Source organism: Cynara cardunculus, assembly GCF_001531365.2.
Source record: "Cynara cardunculus var. scolymus isolate 2C chromosome LG 10, CcrdV1, whole genome shotgun sequence".
Taxonomy (NCBI): Eukaryota; Viridiplantae; Streptophyta; class Magnoliopsida; order Asterales; family Asteraceae; genus Cynara; species Cynara cardunculus.
The window spans coordinates 3,866,881-3,891,022 of record NC_037537.1 but is presented as its reverse complement, the minus strand read 5'-3'; the positions used below and the strand labels follow the sequence as shown (position 1 = coordinate 3,891,022).

The window sequence follows — 24,142 nt, the reverse complement described above, 5'->3', positions numbered from 1 at the left end:
ACATCTATGTTCAATGGGTCATCTGGTTTACCTCTTGCTCTGGATAGATGATAGCATGCCTGGAAAAGTCGTAGATCTGAAGATACGAAGGGAATTCCTACGTCGAAGAAACCTTGGTGAAGATGTACCTGGTTACATAGATCTAAGTATTCTAGAATAGTTTCTCTTTGTAACAACAATCAACTTTTTCTTGTAACTTCTTGTATTATGTCTACTTTCAGTGATTGTACTTATAATCTGTAAGCACTAGACATGTAGTGTAATACTTGTAATATTTCCAATGATTAATAAAATGAGTATTCCATGTACTTCACTGAAAAAGATCCCTGAAAAAAGTAATAGGGACACAAGTCTATGAGTTTCAGTGTTACTTTTCACATTCACTGACAATCTATAAGTCAGTGAATAAGCTTTCAGTTTCAGTTTCCATACTCGTAATTTTCTTAGATATAACTTAAGAAAAATTCTGAAGCTGAGACTGACTAACTGAAAAAGATCCCAAAATAGTAAAAAGGGACATATACTTTATATGTAACTTTCCTTACTATTATTTGATAAGATAACTTTCTTTACTTTATCTTGTTATCATCAAATAGAGGGAGATTGTTGATCCTCTCTCTCAGTTATTTGATGATAATCTCTTTTCACTTATACGTTGTATTTATGTTTTTGTCTTTTCAGTTCCAGCGATCTTCATTGAGCATGTTCAGTGATAGCTGAAGAACTTGCATTGTAAATCTATCAGAGACAACAATACTTCAAGAAGACAACACTCACACCAAAGAACCTTCAGCAAACATCGAAGAATGAAACTGAAGATTAGAGACTGGCGAGTATGTGATCTGAAGCGGTATTCAGTGATTATAAGCCTGTCTACATATGTGTGAAGACTGCTCAAGCTTCAACGAATGATGAAGAGACCTTCAGGTCATTCCAGCATTCAGCGATCAAAGGAAGCTTGCTTAGCACGATTGTTGTTGTCTTGTCCTTATGCACACAAAGGACAAAGCCCATACCCTTATGAAAGTTGGTACAGTACGAAGCCGACTAGTCGACTCTATTGTCCACCAACTTTAGGTAAGGATGTCTGCTCTTAAATAGTGCTTTTTGTACTATTCAATGTAGCAAAGGACAAGCCTTCCTCTTAAAGGTTGACACGCACTCTAACCCTACCATATTGCATTAAATGAACATTTAATGCACTGGGTATAAATAGAAGTGTTTCTTCTCCATGCAGAGTGCGCGCAACTCACTCTCTAACCCTAATTCTTATTTCAAGCATTTTCTAGCTTAAGTAAAGGATCTTCTTTACAACATTTCTTTTCTTGTATTTGCTAAGATTTAGTGTGTAATTAAAGATTGTTTAGATAGGTTTATCACCTTATCTTTCCGCAAACAATCTTGTAAAATCTGTATTGATCTTCTTTATCAATATATATTTTAATTTTGAAAATATTGAGTTTGTATTCATCCCCCCCCCCCTTCTACAAACTGTTTTACTCTTATTGTAGACCCTCAAGGGACCAACATGTTTGAATCTTAAATCATTTGTGTTGGACTTAATTGTTTTGGACTTAATCGAACACTTAAATCTTAATCTTCATTTGAATCTGGTTTAAGAATCCAAAATCTAAAATCTCTAAATTGTATAACTGGGCTAAATCGTGCAATGTAATGGACTTTGAATAGATTCGATCGCTGTAATGGTTTTAGTAATAGGATTTGTATCTGATGTAGTCATTTCTTGGATCTTAGTTTCTTTTGGAATGATGTAAATCGTTTTATGATTTTTTTTTTGATCTTTTAACCGGTGTAGTCACCGGAGAAGGTGATCGAAGGTTTACTCCAGTTAACTTTGTCCGGTTTACTTCTTTGATTTTTTGGTGTTTTTTGTTCATTCGAATTTGTTATCCGGATGATTTTTATTTTTTTATTTTATTTTCATTTTTATTATTTTCGGTTTTTTTTGTTAGTTTAGTTTAATTTTTTTATGTGTTAGTGAAAAAAAATTAGTTTTAGAATTTTTTTTTCTTTGTCTTTGTTATATTTTTGTGTGGTTTAATAAAAAAATGTTTGTGTGTTTTTTAATTTTTTTTAATGTTTGTTAAATTTTTTTGTTTTGAGCAATAATGCCAAAAAAATAGTCATTTGAAGGAAAAAAATATTTCTTAAATTTTTTTTTTGAAAAATCTAGTGTTAGGTTTTATATCTGCTTTTGATAAATTGTGGAAGATTAATTCATTTACGGATCTAACATTCTTTATTTTTACGGGAAAATGGTTGATGAACCACAAAGATCTGACGAGGAAACTCATATTCCCTCGGTCAGATCAGAGGACCTAAACAATCCACCCCAGTCAGCAAATTTCCTAACCCCAGATGAATCCATTTTTCCTCAATACCTTTACCTTGATATTAAACCAAACAACCATCACTTCAATTTTGAATTGCCTTGTGAATAGAAAATATTTCCCGAAATCCTCAGAGGACATCTCATAGCCTCTGCCCTAACAGCTACTGCGGAAGTCTCAATGGTCTACCTTCAACAGTTCTGGCATACTTTAACGCTGCCAAAGGAAGGAGATCTTTACTTCTTTGAAGGAAATGTTGACGACTACATGAGTTGTCTTACTTTAAAAAGGCTTTGAAGAATACTCAGATTCCCAGGACCAACTGCCTCCAGATTTGAAGAATTAATAGCCGACGAAAAGCTATGTAGAGACATCAGATGATTAGGATACTTTCAGGAGTTAACTAATCCATCACAATTCAAAAGACGATTTCTACCTTCATTATAGCACTTGCTATTTTATATACTCAATAGGTGTTTAACATCAAAAACTTCCGGGATCGACACTTGCAGTAGCCATTTTTAAAAAATTTCCCCAGGATCGTCTGCAATCGTCGTTATGATTATGCGCTTATAATCTGGAACGAAATGGTGGAGTTGGTCAACGTTAAACGATTTCCTTCAAAAGCTAGGAAATTTGTTCCATTTCAACGATTTCTTCAACTAATCATTAAAGCAATGATGAACATAAATGCAGAAATTCCGGCCAGAGAAGGCAGTGAAATTGGGCCGTCATTTATAATGCAATGAATAAGAGCTCATACCGAAGTTGAAAACATCGAGTCTTTCATGGAAATTCCAGCTGAGCTATTTGCCTACGCGGATCAAAGTGCTCAACGTGTGATAAAATATAGGCGAGTTACAGATCCTATAGTTCATCCAGAACCGGTTGAACTTACCCCGTGATCCACCCATGTCTTAGCTGAGAGAGAGGGTCTAGACATAGATGAGACAGTTCAGGCACAAGGGGTACCTGAACAGGGTAGTGAGCAGAGAGAAAATGTAATTGAGAAGGGTAGTTTGTCAAGGGGAGACTCTGATTTGCATCATACTACAACAAATAGTACTTCCACAGCTTCTTCAAGCTCGGAAGATACAGTATTTGATGAGGCAACTCAGGCTAATGACGATGATGATAATGATGATGACAATGATGATGATGATGATGATGATGATGCTACTCATCCTGCGGCTACTGAAAACATTCAGGTCAAAGAAATCATAGACAATCTCGATGACATCTTTGATGTCAACGAAGATCAGCAACATTGTCCGAGTCTTCATAGTCTATCCTTTGAAGTTGATTTTACAAACGAATTTGGCAATGATTTTGGTGAGATAGATCAACTCTTGAATGCAATACCGGATGAAGGAGATGAGGGAGTTCAAATTGAAAATGTTGAGAGAGTGTGTGAAGAGGAAGGAAAAAACAGATGGATAGGGTGAGTGTGGAGCTCAAAATGAGAAAAATGCTCCTATCCCAGCCGATACACTTAGCCGGGCACCCACATCTGCTATCGACATTCACTCGTTGAATGTTGGTATTGAAGCAGACATAGCTAGCCCAGCTATGCAAATGCACMCCCCCAGCCACTCTATTCCTTCTCAACAAATAATAATTTCATCTTTACATGGAGATTTAACATATCATCTATCTGCTTCTTACTTGGAGAATGTAGATGTGAAGTCTAGAGAAATCATACAAACATGATATGATCTTCAAGAATTAAGATGAACATAAAAGTAGAGAGAGAATTATCAAAGATTTATTAGATTGAGAGAGAGAAATTTACAACTCTAATCTTGATTACAATTCTGCTAATGACTTGGTTAATGACAATTACAAAGGGAAATACTATTTATACTAGGAATAGTAAAACTACACTATTACAAAATAAAGCTATTCTAAGGAGAAACTTAAATACAACTTTAACGCTCTAACTTGAACCCAATAGTAGATATTGAAACAAGTAGGCCTCTGCCCCAACCTACGACTTCGATTCACTGCACCTCGAGTCTAGCGTCGATACACTTAGGTACACTTGAGTCAAGAGCATCTGTTGCTCAACCCACAGTTCTTTGTGAACTAGCCGGAACGACCAGAGTGGAGTCTTCAGACTTTCCACAAGGACAGGTCGGAAGTCCTACAAGTGCTAACATTCTGCCAACACTGAACGTAGGCACAACAGTTGTCTCAACTGTTGTCATAACTAGTAATCTATGTAATCCAGGTGTTACTTTACCTAACTTTTTGTCAAGGGAATATTTGGATGGCGTCCAAGATACTATGACTGAACAAAACCTAAATTTGAAAAGATTCATGAAGGGTAAAGAGCCAATGTCTGAAGAACAAACATTTGCGCTGTCACCATCACCTGCCCCTGAACCTCCAAGGGAGCAAGAACAAACGGTGGATGAGCTGAAATCGTTACTGTACGCCAAGTTAATTTCAAGTAAAAATCCTAATGTGATGGACGCAGATCTGGTTGGGCTTTTGAGACACAAGTGGAGGAGAATCCAACAGTGAAGGCCTTAGAGTTTCTAGCTTTTCAGAGCATTGTAGCTACTAATTTCTCAAAGATTAGTACTATAATTGCTTCCAACACTGCAACACTCTCTTTTATGCAAAATTCCGTTGATGCCTTAACCGAACGAGTATTAACTTTAGAGAACACTTGCCGAGCTCAGGCCACCATTTTGAAGAGAATGCATGATGATCAGGATGATCCTGATCACCATGAGGGGGAGAGGAAGAGACAAAGGCTGGCCGAGTCGTCAATGGGTGTTGAAAGTGTTGCTGGGAGCCAGAGCCTGAAAATGTTATAGAAAAAAATTTGGTTCCAGCTGGTACAAGTGAACAGACAACTGGCCAAGAAACAGCTAAGAAGGTGGTAGTTGTAGCAACAGATCGTGTGATCGAGCCCATGGTTGAAAAATCGGTAGTCTCCACAGTAGAAACAAGGTTGTTAATGGATCTGTCTGCTAATGTTGGATTTAATGAAGTCTTTTCAAGAGAACTGGATGGAGTTCAAGACTATGGTGTAGATATTAGGGGTGTACAAAAAACCGTCAACCCGCGAAACCCACCCAACCCAACCCAACCCGCTAACAACCCAATTAAACCCAACCCGTCTACCCGCCAATTAGGAGGGTTGAAATTGGGCTCAACCCGTCCAACCCGTCAACCCGCCGCTAATATATAATTTTTATAAAATTATATATATATATATATATATATATGTTTATTATGTATATATATATATTAGTAATGTATAAATTTTATATAATTTTTATTGATATTATACTTTGTTTCATTTTAACTAAACATATAGGTTATCAAAAGAGATTCACGATCAAAGAATGATGACAAATAATCTATTTAATAAAGAAAATTATTGAATTTTTTTTTGCAGCAACAACAAATTGATATGTTGGAAAATATGAATGCTATTGATAGATATTTGATGGACAAATCCATCAATCTACGATGCTTTTAAACAGTTACATTAGAAAAATGTCTTATCTAAAAGAGTTCCAATATGTTTATAGGATGGTTTTGGACGTCTTAACAAATTCTATGATGCTTTTAAAATAAAACATCGTATTAGTTATTTTATACAACACGACTTGAAAAAGTGTCATATGAGCATAGGTGTCCTATAAATAGATGAGTTTACAGGATATTTCTCAAAATGTTTCTATAAAATAACTAATACGACATTTTATTTCAAGATCATTCTAAACCACTTGTTGAAACGTCAAAAAACGTCTTATTATAACATTTTTAGATAGGACGCTTTATAGTATGGTCTATAAACTTAAGTTTTATGAATTATTTCATTCGTCAAATTATGTAACTATTAACCCGCCAACCCAACTCAACCCGCCTCAACCCGCAAGGGTTGGGTTGGGTTGGGTTATACTTTTGAATGGGTTGGGTTGAGATTTTCCAAACCGCCATAATTGGATTGGGTTGTAAAATTGTTGTAAACCGCCCAACCCAACCCACGTTCACCCCTAGTAGATATTGATAATATTGATGATTTAGAGGACGTCTATTTTGATTTTGAAACTGACATTCATGAAGATGATCCTATCTTTCCTTTTTAGGCTGAACATCAAGATACTTCTGAACCTCCGACCACGGTATCTCCTAGCGCTTTTGATACTACCAAAATGGCATTTGATCCTACTGAGATTTTCACAAAAAATTATGTGCAATTTTCAATTCGTGCAAATGTTCCATGTTTTGATAGAGCGCGGATCAAAGAACCTTTTCTCGAAGACATTTATTTTGGCATTTTCATACGTCATCGAAAAGCTTTAAGTGGTGACAGAATTCTTGGAATTCACAAAGAGACTCATGAATATCGCATTGAAAAAAGATGAAGTTTAATCAAACTTGACAGAATGGATGGAATGAATTTTACCCGTTGTAAGGAGAAGATGAAGTTTCTCTTAACTGCTGCAAAACTATATTACTTTGGGAGACACCACAAACTATTGTACTGAATCAAGAGGAGTAAAGGCAACGTGAAAATGATAAGATGTTATGTAGAGAATATATTTTACAAACCCTCACTGATCATCTGTATAATCTCTACACACCTATGACATCTGCAAAAGAAATCTGGACCGCTTTGGAGGAGAAATACAACGTCGAAAAGGAAGGAGCCGAAAAGTTCATAACCTTTAAGTTCTTGGAATTTACTATGAAAGATAATATTTCAATCATGGACCAAGTCCACGAATGACTTATTCTTGTCTCTAAATTCAATCTCAACATAGAAATTCCTGATAAATTAGTGGTTGGGGCAATCATTACCAAATTTCCTGCCTCTTGGAGGAATTACAGAAAAAAAATTGATGCACACTTCAGAGGATTTCTCTTTATATCAAATTCAAAAACATTTACGAATTGAAGAGGAAAGTGAAAAGAATTTGGATGGTGCATCTACTTCTAAAGTTAACTATGTTGATTCTAGAAAAAATTGAGGCAAGAAAAGAAAGGCAGATTCATCCTCTTATACAAACACTTACAAGAAATCCAAAAGACCTTTATTTGAAATCACTTGTTATAAGTGTGGTGAAAAAGGGCACGTGAAGAAATTCTACGAGAATTCTAAGAAGAAAGTTGATCAAGGAAACAAGAAGAATGGAAGCAAAGATGCAAACGTAGTTGAATTGTCAGAACCTACGACTAAAATCACTGTTATAGTTTTGGAACTACGTATCTCCATGATTCAAGAAACACATAATTCAAGAAACACATATTGCATCTTTTACCTTTTCTGATGATCGGTGGTATGATTCTGGTGCAATGGCACATGTTTATAACAACAAATCTCTATTCAAGGACTACAAGGAATCGCAAGAGGGACATGAAGTAATGATGGGCGATAATCACACTTCAAAAGTCCTTGGCATGGGTTCTATTGAATTAACTTTCACTTTTGGGAAAAAAGTTACACTCAAAGATGTTCTTCACATTCCTACTATTAGGAAGAATTTGCTTTCTGGCTATAAGTTGTGTAAAAGTGGTATAAAAGTTGTGATAGAATTTGATGAAGTGATTCTATCTAAACCTGGTGTGTTTGTAGGTGAAGGTTATGTTGCCGATGGGATGTTCAAACTAAGAATCAATAAAATTACTACTTATTCTTATATCATTGACTCTTTATTTTCTACATATTTTAATATTGAATGTTCATCTTTTAGTTTATGGCATCATAGACTAGGACATATAAATTATAGAACAATGAAATGTAGGTCTAAACAAGGAATTATTTCTTATAATAATGATTACAATGAAAAGTGTGAAATATGTGTTCAAGCAAAAATGAAACCTTTTTTTAGGATTGATAAAAACACAACAATTCTTGAGTTAGTCCATTCAGATATATGCGAATTGAATGGACAACTAACTAGAGGAGGAAATAGATATTTCATAACTTTCATTGATGATTGTTCTAAATATACTTATGTGTATTTACTAAAATCTAAGGACCAAGATTTTGATGCTTTCAAAAGATATAAAGCTAAAGTAGAAACTCAAAAGGGTAAAAAGATTCAAATACTAAAAAGTGATAGAGGTGGAGAGTATTTTTTTTTCCACATAATTTTCTTCCTTTTGTGAAATTCATGGTTTAATCCATCAAATGATGCCTCCATGTACACCACAACAAAGTGGTGTAGCAGAAAGGAAGAATGGGGTTTTCCATGACATGCTTAATGCAATGTTGGTGAACGCAAATCTACCAAATAATTTGTGGGGTGAAGTGTGATAACCGGGTCTTGGTTATTACTCAAGGTATTTATTATGTGAATTAATTGTCTAGATGAATACATGTTTACATGGATCGAATACGTGAGTATGTGTATTTTATGCATAGGGATATATCAATAATATATATATATATATATATATATATGTATATATGTGAGAAATTATATGTGCATGAAGTATGTAGGGGTATGCATGTAATTACATGAATGTATGTATGAATGGTGTTGGCTGTTTCAGCCGACTTTCCTTTAATAGGAAAGTATAAATATAAAGTTTTTGGTAAGGAGGCTTCTTCTTGCCTCATTTGAAAAGTTTGGGAGATTTAGAGAGAAGAGTTATCCGGAGATCTAGTGTTGAATCAAGTTGGTTTTTGCATTTCTTATCTTCTTCAAAATCTGAGTTCATTCTTAAAGGTGAGTAATTTCTAAAAACACTCTTTAAAAGTTTTGGTTGTTGTTACTACCTTTAAAAACTGTTTGTACGATTTAAGGGTTTTTATCCGGATAAAGGGTGACCGAATTACATTAAAGGTCATAGTGTTGTCCGGATTATTTCTAAACCGGACACGTGTTGTCCGATTTAGTTATAAATCGCTCAAGAGACGTGCGATTTAATGAGTTAGCAAGATGTTGAACTATGTAAATCGGTCAAAGGTTTTGATCGGAGAAGTAGGAATACGACCAGGCTTTATGCGGTTTAGCCTTAAATCGCCTAAGGGTTATACGGATTAAATTATAAACTGATAATGTGCTAAGCGGTTTAGTCTTAAATCGACCAAAGATTGTGCGGATTATTTATTTATCAATCAAGGGTTGTCCGGATTTGATAAATCGGACAAATAGTGTTATCCGGATTTGATACATCGGACAAAGGGACAGTGTTCTCCGGATAACTTGTCCGGATGATTATTTGATGAGTGTTGGCTTTCTTGAAATTTTTACAAATTGATGTTTGTTATTGGTTTTATTTATGTTATTATAAAAAGGGGTATTTTATATCTTTTTAAATAAAAAGATATGTGTCACACCCCGTTAAAGCGGAAACACGAGATGTAACAGGTAAGCGTGTCACAGCAACAGATAATAAATAACACCATAAGTTTTACAAGATTACATCCATAACCAAGTTGGTGTTTGAATACTTCAAAACAAAGTTTACAAAATACACAAAATCATTATTGTTACAAATATGCTCCAAAAACTTCACTTCTTTACTTATTTCCTGAAAAGCATGAAACATATAACAATGTCAACTATAAGGAGTTAGTGAGTTCACAGGTTTTCATATGCACAAAACTATTTACAATGCATAATTCATTTCTTGCAAACTAATACATGAACTTGCACACGATAAATGTAAATCTATAACGATGTTTAAAACTTGAGACGCTACTGAGCCTTTCCTGACCAATGTGCCCCATTATTTTACGAACGACCATAAGTAGCCCGTATACTCACTTAGGTCCCACAGTTCGTAGCAGTACAAATTCAGCGGTGGTCCAAATTCTACATGATTAGACTAATAAACGTAGGTAATGTGCACCCCTTTTTGGGTGGGACTGTCAACACAATAACGGCTATCCACAAATACCACGGCTCGGGGACATGCCCGAGTTAACAAGTAGCGTTTTCGAACGAGGACTTTATTTGGAAATATACTCTCAAGTACATCAATTTATCATTTATTTCATAGTGCAAAACAGTCAATATTTCATGACATAAACAAATCTTGACTAAACAGTTCTTTAGTCCAACAGTTTTATAAATAAACAGTATAGTTTGCATAATTTCATGCTTTTCCCCCAGTTGAAATAAACAAAAAGCATTAAAAGTGGGGCCGTGAATACTCACTAGTTTGCTGTTTTGAATATCCAAGAGCTTGACAATGCTTGAAGCTCTAATCGTCCACCCTAGATTTTCCTAAACAGTCCAACATCCAGATATTAGATCACCTATAAGTCAAATTATATCTTATGTAATGCCAATGAGTTTTTATAAATTAAAGTTGATACTTATATTATTTGCTCTAAAAATAGTCCAGAAATTATACATTTTAAAAATCAAAGTCCTTTGCACATAAAGCTGCCATTTGGACAAAATGTAAATTCTGTTTCTGTAATTTTGGTCTCACAAATCACTGTCAAAAGGAACCTTCCATAACTCTTTTTGAGTCCAAATTTTTATATCATCAACAATAATGAGTTAAACAGATTTCTCCCGAATATCAAGAATTTTGGATGGGTTTAAGGCACTCATTAATACCCTACAACTTTGAGTAACACAGTCCCCAAGATAGATTGCACACTCTTCGAGTGACGGACATTTGGGGGGTCTAAACTCATCATTTTTCAGTGATTTTAACTTTATTTTTAAGCTAACACATAAGGATAACTTCCAGAAAAGAATCACCCATTTTCATTGAGTTTTGAAGGAGATATGACCATTTTAAAATGCATGCAAGATTCTGTCAGCATTGCTCTTTTTGCACCAAAATCTTGTATCAAGAACTTGAAGGATCAAAATGTAATATTTTTGAGTGAGACCAGTTGCATTAGAAAGATAACTCATTAAAATAAGATCTAGAAAAAAAATAAACCATTTTGGATGAATAACCAGAGAGATATGGTCGTCCAAAGTAGGTTTTACCTACTGTCAAGTGTGTTGTTGCACACTTATTTTGTTCTAAACATTTGAAGGTCAAAACTTCTTCATTTTACATGATTCCAGTTGGAAAAGAATCATAACTCATCAAAGTACGTTTTAAAAAAAATTTAGAACATTTGGACTTTTATTTTGAAAGATACAGGCGACACAAGTGCTAATAGAATCTGTCAGTTTTCAAAATACATCTTTTAATGATTAAATTCCATATGCAATGTGGTTTTATCCTACTTTTTTAGAGTTCTAAGTTCGTGGATCATAGATTATCATCATTTTGAAGACATTTTCATGTCTTTGATGTATAATCTCTCCTTTTGAATTCTCCAGAAAATTTAATTACAAAAATCAAGAAGAAGGTGTAGAAAAATGAGAATCTTTGTTATTATACAAAGGTAAGATAAGTAGTCTATTACCTTTTGCTTGAAATCTTGAATCTTCTTCAAGATTGACAGAATTTTAATGTTGTTTGAAGATGAAATCGGCTGGAGGGGCAGAGAGGTTAGTGAGAGGAAAGGTTTATGCAAAATGAAGGTGAAAAATGGGAGTTTTCAAAGAATATGGAGTATTTATATGTGGGTTTAAAGAAAAAAAATGGGTTGGTCTTATCAGCGCCCAAGTCCATACTTGTTTATTTTTATTTTTATTAAAATGAGGCCCATTTAAAGTAAAACATAAATATAATTGTCAAATACTGATAAAATATCAGTATTAGGTCAAAATTCCAAATTTTTGTAAAATTATTTGGACATTCAAATAAAACTTTTTATAATTTAATTTGGACTTTTATAATATCAACTTTATTTTGTTTGGAGAATTTTAATTGAATTTGGCATTACATAAGTTAACTTTATCAGTTACCCATCGAAATAGAATTTTCTAAACTATATTTTGGGAACTAAGCCAGATGAATTCTAATCAACATGACTAGATCCTTTGGGCGTCACAATATGTTCCAACCAATGACGTAAGTCTGTTTTGGTCTGGAACGAGATTTCGGGAAATGTTTCTACCAAGCGTGGTGATGTAAGTCTGTTTTGGTATGATACTATATTTTTGGGAAACCTTCCTACCAAGCGTGGTGACGTAAGTCTGTTTTGGTATGGAAGTGGATTTTGTAAAAACTGTTTCTACCAAGCGTGGTGACGTAAGTCTGTTTTGGTATGAAACTATATTTTTGGGAAACCTTCCTACCAAGCGTGGTGACGTAAGTCTGTTTTGGTATGAAACTTGTTTTAAGTGGTAGTTCCCCCAGATGTGGTGACTTTTGTCTATTCTGGCTTGGAACTAGGAATGAGTACTTTCAGACGTGGTGACTTTTGTCTGTTCTGATAAGTAACCCTGTTTTGATGGAGGAATAAGGGTGACATATCAAGGAGAGATGTACTTGGAATAAGTGAGGCATTGTCATATGTGATTAGTATTATAACTCTTATTATTGTTACTAATCGGATTTAATAACTTTAAGTCATCATTTCTTTGTGACCTGATGAATTAAAGATATTATTCCTATTAGAAACAAGAATTTAGATGTTATTGAGAAGGGGAAAATGGTTTGTCATAAAGGGCAAATATTGCCTTAAAGCTTTCCTTTAAAATTTACGAAGGAATGGGTTGGTGATTAAAGAAGTTTTGGTTACAATTATTTGTTTCATATTGGGAATGTTGGATCTTTAAGCAGATGTATTTTATTAATAAAACTAATGTTCTTGAGTTTATACATTATTATATCTTGGTGTTCATCACCCTGCAATTGCAAGGAAGGGATTTACTCACTGGACCTTTCTGGTCTAACCCTCATTTTCTATTTTAAAATTATGCAATGCAGGAATGGCGGGGTCCAGGGATATTAAAGGAAAAAGGAAAATGTGATTGTTTTTCTAATCTGTTATCTGCTTTTGAAGATCTGCTTAAGATTGCTTATTTTGAAGATACATGTTATATTACATGTGTTAGTACAGGATTTGTTTTGGAATTTTTCATATGTAGATTTTGTACATATAAGAATCCTTGTACTAGTGGGACATTATAATGTAAATCATATTTCCATGTAATGAAATATGTATTATATGCAAATGTGGTATTTGGGGGTGTTACATGAAGCATTACTCACGGCTTGTCATGTAAGCAATAGAGTAATCTCAAAGAAACTTAAAGTAGCTCCTTATGAAATCTTGAAAGGTAGAAAACCTAATATAAGTTATTTCAAAGTTTGGGGATGTTTAGCCTATTATAAGGTTCCTTTATCTAAAATGTCAAAACTTGGACCCAAGGCTTTGAGAAGTGTATTTGTGGGATATGCAGAAAATTCGAAGGCATATCACATTTTGGATTTAGATACCAATGTTATTGTTGAATTAAGGGATGTTGAATTTTTTGAACATAAATTTCGACATGATTCAACAAAGTTGGATCAAGCTGTCCCACAAGGTACTCCCATTCCAAAATTTGGTTCTAGTAATAAGAGACAACTGCTTAAAATTTCTACTACACCTAGAAGAAGTGATGGGCCAGAAAAGATAAAAATCTAAGTCCATATATTATTAACTCTCAAGCCATTGTGTTTCTAGTTAAAGGAGATTAGGAACAATAAAGTCTTGAATAAAATACCTATTCTTCTACATGCAAAAGATGCAACAGAAACTTATCGGGAAGCTATGACTTCTAGAAATATTGCATTTTGGAAGGAGGCAATTGATGACGAGTTGGATTCTCTTATATCCAATAGTACTTGAGAAATCTCATATTTGCCTCCAGGTTCCAAGGCAATTGGGTGCAAGTGGATATTTCAAGTTAAGTTAAATCTTGATGGCTCTGTTCAAACCTTCAAGGCTAGACTAGTAATACAAGGTTTTAGTCAAAAATAAGGAGTAGATTACTTTGATACATATGCCCCAGTAGCTAGAATTACTTCTATTAGAATACTCTTTCCCTTAGCTTCTATTCACAATTTACCTATACATTAAATGGATGTAAAAATAGCCTTTTTTTTAATGAGGATTTAGATGAATAAGTTTACATGAGACAATCTGAGGGATTTATATTGCTCGGAAATGGAAATAAACTTAAGAGATCCTTGTATGGGTTAAAACACACACCCTAAAAAATGGCATGAGAAATTTAATGCTGCTATACTTTTTAATGGGTTTTCTCGTAATTGATCTAATAAATGCATTTATTCTAAGTTTACTAAAGAATATGGTATTATTCTATGCCTTTATGTACATGATATACTTATAGTTGGAAGCAATATGCAAAAATGAAAGTAAGACGTTTCTGTCTTCATGTTTTCAAATGAAAGATTTGAATGAAATAGATACCATATTGGGCATTAAAATACAAAGGCATAGTTGGGATTATATGTTAAATCAATGTCATTACATTGATAAAATTCTTGATAAGTTTCGACACTAAGACATTAAAGAAGCAAATACCCCGTATGAAACATCTTGTAAGTTTTGTGAGAATAGTGGTAGAGCTATAACACAACTAAAATATGCAAGTGCCATTGGTTGTCTTATGTATGCTACTCATAGTACTAGATCGAAGATTGCACTCGCAATTTGTAAACTTTCCAGGTTTACAAGTAATCCGAATAAAGACCATTGGAAGGCTATTGGTGGGATTCTAGGATATCTTAAAAGAACCAGAAATCGTGTTTTGTACTATAGAGGTTTTCCAGAAGTACTTGAGAGTTACTCGAATGCTAGTTGGATTACAGGTGGAAGTAACAACAAATCCACAACTAGTTGGACTTTCACCCTTGGTGGGGTGTTGTTTCTTGGGTTACAAAGAAACAAACATGCATTACTCATTCCACCATGGAGGCTGAATTTTTGGCCTTGGTTGCTGCAGGTAAAGAAGTAGAATGGCTTAGAAATATGCTATTGGATATAGAGGTGTGGCCACAACCATTGCCAACCATTTCTTTAAACAGTGATAGTGAGGCAACCTTATGTAGGGCCTATAATAATATTTACAATGGTAAGTTTAGACATATTAGTCTTAGACATGCTTATGTGAAACAATTAATTTATGATGGAACTATTGCTATTGTTTATGTACGCTCGTGTAGAAATTTAGCGGATCCATTTACAAAAGGTCTTCCAAGAGACATGATTTTGGAACTACAAGAGATATGGGTTTAAAACCCATTGATTGAAGTTGGCAATAACGGAAACCCAGCCTATACTCAGACTTAAATCTACTTATAGGTTCAATGTGGTAAAAACAAGTTATTGATCACGAACTTAGACATTAGTTCACTAAACTAATGAGTAATTTATTCAGGGTGAGTTTTATACTCTTAGTGAACTACCCCTTTGGTAATAAAAGGGGATTCGCCTATATAGACACAAAGAGTGGTGTCGCTCTAGTATAAAGAAAATGTTTTGCTATTATGGGTGTCTATGAAACTGGGACGAGCACATGGCCATAATAGTGCTCCCTTATTCATGATCATAAAAAGATTTGTCATGTGTGTTATCTCTCCAAGTCTTAACTTATGAAATCATGGTTCAAATGCTTTAAACCACCTTAGATTATGTTGGACTATTTGAGAGGTATACACTATGTTAAGGTTCAAAGCAAAGCTACCTTGATTTAAGCATGAAAGTCGGATGCTTGTGATAAATCCTAAGTGCAGGATTGTTGGAACATGATAGTATTTATCACTATCACTTGTTTGGCTTGGTCCCAATAGGAGGAGTGAAGAAAGTATTTTATTTTATAAAATAAAATGCATTTGAATTATTTGGTCCTAAGAATTAATGACAGTTGACTTTTCCGTTAACGTTCGGTTAACATTTTTTCGGTTATTTTTGGAGAGAAACCGAATTGGATATGAACCATTACACCTTTTTATGAAGGGTTGCACCTTTTCATGAAGGGTTGCACCTTTTGGGACCTTATAAATATTGATATTTGTCTTTCTCTAGAAAAATAATATTCTTTTTCATCTTCTTCACTAAATAACTCTATACCATGATCGTGAGAAGGACTTGTAGGATCGTTGCCTATGGTTCTTAGATTTGTCGAGGTCCGGGGAGGGAGTTAGCCTAAATCCATCAACGACCTAGTGGGGGCTAATATTCCTTAAGGATAGTGATATAATCACGTTCTTGTTTTTCTATCTATATACTACTACTTTTCAACACTTATTCAATATGTTGACAAGTTGGTAAGAATCACCAATAAACATAGTCTTAAGTTCTTATTTAGAAGAAAGATCTGTCAATGTTAATCGGCATTGACATAATCTTTAGAAGGGTTGCTGATAAACAACTGAACAATCAAATCACATGTGTTAATACACGGGTGCAGAATCAACAAACAAAAGTGTAATATACACTTTGAGGGCCTTTTCTGGAAAGGTGAACCCGTCATCATGTTTGTATACCACATCTATCATTCGTGCCAGATTAAGAATTGGGGCAATCACATCCATTGAAACTTCCCTTGGCTTCAGACATCCTTCTTTTATATCTTTCCATGCACTTTCAATCATCTTCATTATTTCCTCAATGGCTACATCTTCATCAGACACCCTGAAAGTCTTCATGTATGCGCCCACACCTGTGGTTGATTGTCCTCTTTCACGCTCGAACTATATATAGACATCTCACATCATAATTAGTACAATGTTAAAAAAAACAGTTAGCGTTACCAGACCTTCTTTTACAGTTTAGGTGGTCTAGTGATTCGGTCCAATCTCAAAAATAGCCAAACCACTCGGTATAGTCTGGTCTACGACTCGTACGTTTTTTGAGTCGTCTGGACCGAACCGATCGTTTAAAATATACAAGTGTTAATTATATATTTTTTTTCATGTTGTAGCCTTTACTTTTATGGTGCAATTAAAAAAATATTATATTTTTAGTTGTCATTTCTCAATTGACCGCATAATCTAAATTGACAGATTCCAAAATCAGTCCAAAATCAAATTCAAATTTTCAAATCGTCTTTAGTCTTGCTCAACGTTTATCCAAAATTCCAACTATTGTTGATGGATTTGTTTAACCTTTTTTATTTGCTCAACATCTTTTTTTAATTTTATAGATATATAGAAGTGTTCTTTTTTAGTTCGCTATACTATTTTTTTAATAGTGCTATATTGATAGAAATTTCATTTTTTTAGTTTAAGCCAAACGCTTTTTTGTGGTCCGGTTTAACTGTTGGTCTACTCGGTTTGGAAAATTTCTAAACCGTCATATATTGCAGATTTGTTTATGGTTTTGGGGTTAAACCGTCCAAACCAGATCACAAACACCCCTAATAATCAACCTACATAGTGCTTAAGCAATATATCAAATTTATACATTACTTTGTACCGATAATCTTTGTACTTTAAGTTATAAGAATCATGATATTAGTGATTTATAGTTGTTGACTTATTTAACTCCGTACATCCAGCCCGCTAGACTTTTGGTATACTTAACTTAAGACATAATTAATGACCTCCAAAATCCCAATTAATTAGACTATTTAATTAAAATTTCAAAGGGCTCAAATTCAAGTTTCTTGTATATTTGACTCATGGCCTAATAACCTCAAATCTTAAAAGTTCATTGAAAGAAAATTGTGTATTAGGAATTATTTTAAAATAAAATTTTGAATATTAATATTAATATGGTGGTATAATTAAAATGAGAGGCTTATATTAAAAAAAATTAAATATAGTGACAGAAGGTTTTTATGTGAATCATTAAAAATATCTGGTAAACAAAATATATTTGAAAATTACATATGTGAACTGACATTACTGATTATTTATATGGGTTCACATACGTATCTTAAAATAGATTTTTTTTATTAATTCACATAACATTATCTTTTTACCTTCTCACGATATTTAGGGGTTGTTTACCTAAATGCTTACCCAGTAAATGCTTACCGATAGGATTTAACATTATAATTTATTTTGATACGTAAGATTTTAGTAAATCAAAACATATCGAATGCAACAAGTTACTGGGTAAGTGCTTACCTGGGTAAGAGTCATCATCTTTACTTATCGAGTAAGACTCTCTATCCTTTTCATTGCTCTTGCCCGGTAAGATTCTTGGCCCTTCTCATGTTCCGGTAAGCACTTACCAAGTAAGTGTTTAATAAACGGCCCCTTAGTTTTATTATTTAAACCGACTCCTGTAATTAAATACCTGGTAAGTCTTAACATCGTCGTGGAGTCTTGCAATTAACTCTGAAGCTTTCAGAATCTTAGGGTTACCTTTGTGCCATGCTAAGGCCTCCTCACTGACAATCTCGCCCATGCCTATTAAACTGGATTTCGAAAGAACATTATAAGTTGAAGTCGTTAATCCATTCTTCACATACTCTTCAAACGATGGCACCTCTCCACTATGTGTCCACTCTGCTTCAATAAGGTAGCCTCTCGCTAGTTCTTGAAACTGAGTAGAAATCATTAAACAAAATCGGGTTTACAAGACATAAAAAGTTATGTATACGACTGAAGTTTATAGGACCAAACAATTGTGTAGCCTATGTAAAAGTGTTACAATAAATTTATAGAATGTTTGGTCAACTTAACGAGTTTTTATTAATTTTTAATATGATATTAGTTGAACATGTGTTTTGCAAAAAACCAAGTGTTCTGAAAACAAGTGCTTATACTATACTTCTCAAAGGTGTAATGTAAATAGGCTAATTAATATGACATTTTATTTTAAAAGTGTCCTGAAAAACACACTAAAAATCGTTATATAAACTTATTATAACACTTCTAGATGAAACACTTAAGAATCCTATAAAGCAGTTAGACGTTTTGTATGTCATTTAAGTCCGATTGTTCGGTCTTATCAACCAATATGCTATACTAAAAGCAGTTTATTAAGATATTTAGAAATTTTTAGCATCTTATAACATCAGTTTGTTATAAACATAGAAAAAAGGAAAAATATTAGTACATTTTTCATAATAGACAAGAACGATCATTTTTTTAGGATTTAATGATCCCTAAGAACACCCCTTTTAGACATAGGTGGGTAGGTATAGAATATTTACACTACAACAAAATCGGATTTATAGGACACTCCTAATTTCTAAGCGTAGTAATAGACCTATTTATAAGACTTAGTTTATAGGACCAAAAAAATAAAACGTCCTATCTAAAGACGTTGTAATAAGTTTATATGACGTTTTTTGACGTCGTAATAAGTGTTTTAGGACACTTTTAATATAAAGTGTCCCATTAGCCATTTTATAGGACACTATTTGAAAAACTGTTCTATAAAAATAAGTGTCCTATAAAAAATAGAGTTTATAGGACATTTTCTCAAAACTGTTCTATAAAGTTGCTAATACGACAATTTATATTAAAAATGTTCTAAAAAACTTGTTAAGACGTCTAAAAGCGTCATATAAACTTATTACCACACCTTTAGATAAGACGCTTTAAATTTTGGTTTTATAAATTAAATCCTATAAAACGGTCTATTGAGACGCTTAGAAATTGGGAGTGTTCTATAAACCCGATTTTGTTACAGTGTTAAGGAGACAAAGACAACTTTTTTTAAGGAACTCAACAGAACAAAATGAATAACTATGAGGAATTATTTGAAAGAGAAAGGCATACGGCTTGTTTTGCAGCATTAATGAAATGTGATCTTCCATCTTGCATCTCAAGCTCAGCGTACACATTCAATAGAATTTTGTAAAATGGTTTGATGTATTCCGGAAGCTGCTCCAGTGCATTAAATTCCGACCTGACAGTTAATTAAGACATGCTTAATAGTTAATATGAAGTGAAAAAGATATATACATTAGGATCGTATGAGAAAAGGAATTGAGGGAGAAGCATGAAAAGAGATTTGAACTTTTATCACTTTTAATTTCACCCTCATCCCATGAATTGTGCTTATCACAAAAATTGCTCTGGTGCATCTTGGTGCACCGTATTAGTGTACTTCAATTATGATTGATCCAAATGTGGAAATCACATTTTAGTCTTCTCATCATGACTTCTATTTTCAAGGAACCCAACCCCATAGATTATATATATATATATATAGAGAGAGAGAGAGAGAATTGGGTTCCGATGAGAAGGAGAGTTAAGGTGAGAAGGAGAGTTAAAGGATCTTCAACCTTGGATGCATATTAGGATGAGATGTACCGAGATACACCGGATCAATCCTAGTACCAAGCATGATTCATGAGCGATTTTGAGATTAAAGATGGTCAGGCGGCCAGATCCTTTCTTATGCTTCACACATTAACTCTTCTTCTCACACGATCATTCACACATATATATATAGGGTAGGGTTGGGTTACAGTGAGAATGAGAGTTAAGGTGAGAAGCGTAAAAAGGGTCTCCATCTTTGGATGCACATTAGGATAAGATGCACTAGATCAATTCTCGTATCAAGCGATTCATGAGTGAGTTTGAGATTAAATGTGATCATCCCTTCTTATGCTTCTCACATTTACTCTCTTTCTCACACGATCATTTGCTTATATATGTATATACATATAGATATAGAGGAAGGTTTAAAAGAGAACAACACACACACACACACATATACATATCTGTAAAGTTGGGTTCAAGTGAGAAGGGAAGTTATCGTGAGAAGCGTAAGAAAACATCTCCACCCTTGGATCAACCTAATTGAATGTCAACATTAATGAGGTACACCGAGATGAACCAGATCAATTCCCTTTTAAAGCGCAATTCATGGGGCATGAGATTAAAAGTGATCAAGGGTTCGGATCTCTTCTTACGCTTCTCATCATAATTTCCTTTTTCACACGATCCTTCGCCTATATGTATATGCATATATATGTAGAGGAAGCTTTAAAAGAGAGCAATAATCAAATAAATGAACACGAATCAAATCACATGCAAAATCACAAACGGTCAATGCAAGGGGTGTGTGGCCGATGTGGCCGAAATCGCGTGAATCACATATGATTTTACACATCTAATGTAAAATCCAATTTGATTCCACTGTTTTCTTTTATGTTATTTGGTTATTGTTCTCGTATAAAATTGACTATGTATGTATGTACGCATACCAACATATAAGGTTTAACATCTTCGATTGAATTTCAAAGAATTGGGTTTAGATGACGCAAAAAATGTCTAAGGGAGGGTTGGTTTCCATGAAGTCCTGTATGGATAAAGTTGTCTTTGTGAATTAATCTGGTTGTTATTTGGAGGATATTTCTGTATGGATAAAGTTGTCTTTTTAATTAAGTGTAGCATGTTTGAAAAAACTTAGCTTTTCAGCATAAAGCTCCCCTTTGAAGCTTACCAAATAAACCACTTACCATATCATTAAGCCACCACCAAAAAATCATGTATAATTGACCGAATAAGGTGTGAATCCCATAAACTCATTAAATTGCTAAAAAAACAAGTTCTATGCATGCTATATATGACCAAATAATAAAACTTCATATTTAAAAGTCTTATAGTAAGTTCAAATGACGATTCTCGATGTTTTCAAGTTTTTTAGGACATTTTTGAAAGAAATATCGCATTAGCTTTTAAGCACACTATTTTGAAGAAGAGTCCAAGGAACACATCTTTTTACATGTGTTTCTTTTATAAAACAATTTCAAAGATATCGTCAAAAACTTGTGCATCCTATAAAAATTTAGCCTAACACTCCCTATAAACTTAAGGCCTATAAAAACGTTTATTAAAACATTTGGAAATTTTTGGTGTCTTCTAATACTTTTAGATAGAAAACATAATTATTTGGTCTTATAAACCAATATGCTATATTGAAAGCAGTTTATTAAGATATTTTTATAAAGACGATGTTGTTATTATAAGTTAACGTCATAGTTATGGAGTACAAACCTATTTATTGCATGTGTTAGAAGACGAATCTCTTCAATCGTAGCATATGCATCACATGTGTCATCTAACACCAATACAAGTACTGCGATTTTTGTGGTGATGATTCGTGCTTCAGAGTATTGAGGCTCAAAGAATAATACCAGCATCCATAAATACAATTCTGGCACTCTATCCCTCGCATAAGGTGTTATCCTTTGGAAGTCCCTATCCTTCCACCACCTGAAACAAAAGTTAAAAGAAAAGTATATATACAGGTAACCCTGAGGGTGGTGTTTGAATGGCATGGTTTGAGTTTAGACTCCAAAAAGGTCAAAAGTGCCTAAAATCCAAAACGAAATAAAAATTTCTTTGTGACCACGGAGGTTCAAATGCGATGACTTCGGACTACCCACAAAGCAGATGGTCGTCCTTGGATTAATTGGTTTGCATAGCGGGTTGAATGTCCACTTCATTAACTAGTATCTGATTGTTTCAAATAATTATTTTAAAATTATCCTTTTGTACTATCCCAATTTGGGAAATGTGTTCAAAAAATGGTGTTCAAATAGAATCATCCATTTTTTAAAAAGTCAATAATATTTTCGTTTCAGTAAAGTTTTTAAATACCTTATATAGAATTAGAAGGGTACTCGCACAATGCAGCGATATAAATCTTGATTTTAATGTTTTGTTTTATTCTATCCCTGTCGATGTTATAATACGGTTTTATGTGGTTTTGAGAAAACGATAATATGTTTATGTTTTAATAACATATAAATTTGAAAATATCATAAAATTTTGAAAAAAATATATATACATATTAGTATCAAATTAACTATTTAAAAGTTCTTGTTTGTTTTGTAATTTCTTTAATTCAGTTTTTGTTATAATTTAATTTAGGTTTAATAACGAAGTAATTTATATTTGATTTAATAATATAATTTTTTATAAAGATAATAATTAAATATTCTGTCAGAACTCATTGATTATATTAAATATATTTTAATTTTTTATATTTAAAATGAAATGTTTATCCTGTTTTTGATTATGTTTATCTGTAGTTACACGAATTCAAGCATGGAATTTTCATAAGTTGTAGTTACACATAATTTACTTGTAATCTTGAACTTTAAATAATATACATCAAAAAACAGTATTTCATTTATAAAAATTGGTTTTTAAGAATTTTCGTCAAATGCTTTATAATATAGCATAGATAATAATAATAATCCAACATCAAATCATTTCTATTTACTTATTTTAAATTTTAGACAATTTTCTAACGAGTTCGTCTATTTTAAAGAACAATATAAGAAATCTGTTCTAGCAAAATAGATAAAAAAATTTCGATTTCTTTGTTTTAAACAAAATTTAATCGGAGGTTCTCTTAATTGCATGTTAATGTTGAGGGATTTTAATCTTACTTGTTGATTCAAAGATTTCCACTTGATGAAAACTTGGAATTCTTCTTTTGTTCATTTATGCCAAAATAAATGGGTTTTTTCAACCAAAAGTTGTTCATGTATAACTTACTTTGAGACGATATAAAGCTCTTTCTTCTGTAGTAGTCGTAGGTAGTTAAAATGTGCGCATCCAAGTTTTCGAAGCGAGTCATAACGGGAACATTCTTCTTTATAGTTAGAGAAATATAACCTTGCCTCCACCATCGGCATCCCTCGATGAAAGGGTCTCATCAACGCATGTTTCACTTGTTCTGCAAGATTACCTTCTAGATTGTTTACGATCCTCTTAAGCTGAGTTTTCGTGAATACTAAAGCTTCATCTAAAATATGTTCTCCATTAATTCCCAAATGTGCACATTCATAGAAGTTTAACATTCCCCTCGCATCAATATTATTGCATTCCTCGAATTTGCCCGAACATTGGTCCTTGAATTTGTTGAATACATCTGCATGACGGGTAACGAGTAATAAATCAGTTTGCCATATCAATTTTACAAAAATACAGTAAAAAGTAACCTTGTATAAAACATTTACAGAATTATTATATTTCATTTTTGGACCACTGAATCTATTGAGTGATAATAATAA

General features: G+C 33.3%; 1 protein-coding gene across 1 annotated transcript in view; it reads right to left on the bottom strand.

Moving 5' to 3' along the window:
• Window positions 1-16,476: 16,476 nt before the first annotated feature.
• The window catches only part of LOC112519328 (germacrene A synthase short form-like), a 24,653-nt gene continuing 16,987 nt past the window's right edge, over window positions 16,477-24,142 (bottom strand). The window contains exons 4-8 of the mRNA XM_025127379.1: window positions 23,625-24,070; window positions 22,113-22,331; window positions 19,884-20,013; window positions 18,451-18,699; window positions 16,477-16,898 (exon numbers count right to left, since the gene is read on the bottom strand). Coding sequence (XP_024983147.1) covers window positions 16,599-16,898; window positions 18,451-18,699; window positions 19,884-20,013; window positions 22,113-22,331; window positions 23,625-24,070 — 1,344 coding nt within the window. The 3' untranslated portion in view covers window positions 16,477-16,598. The remainder of the gene's footprint in view (window positions 16,899-18,450; window positions 18,700-19,883; window positions 20,014-22,112; window positions 22,332-23,624; window positions 24,071-24,142) is intronic.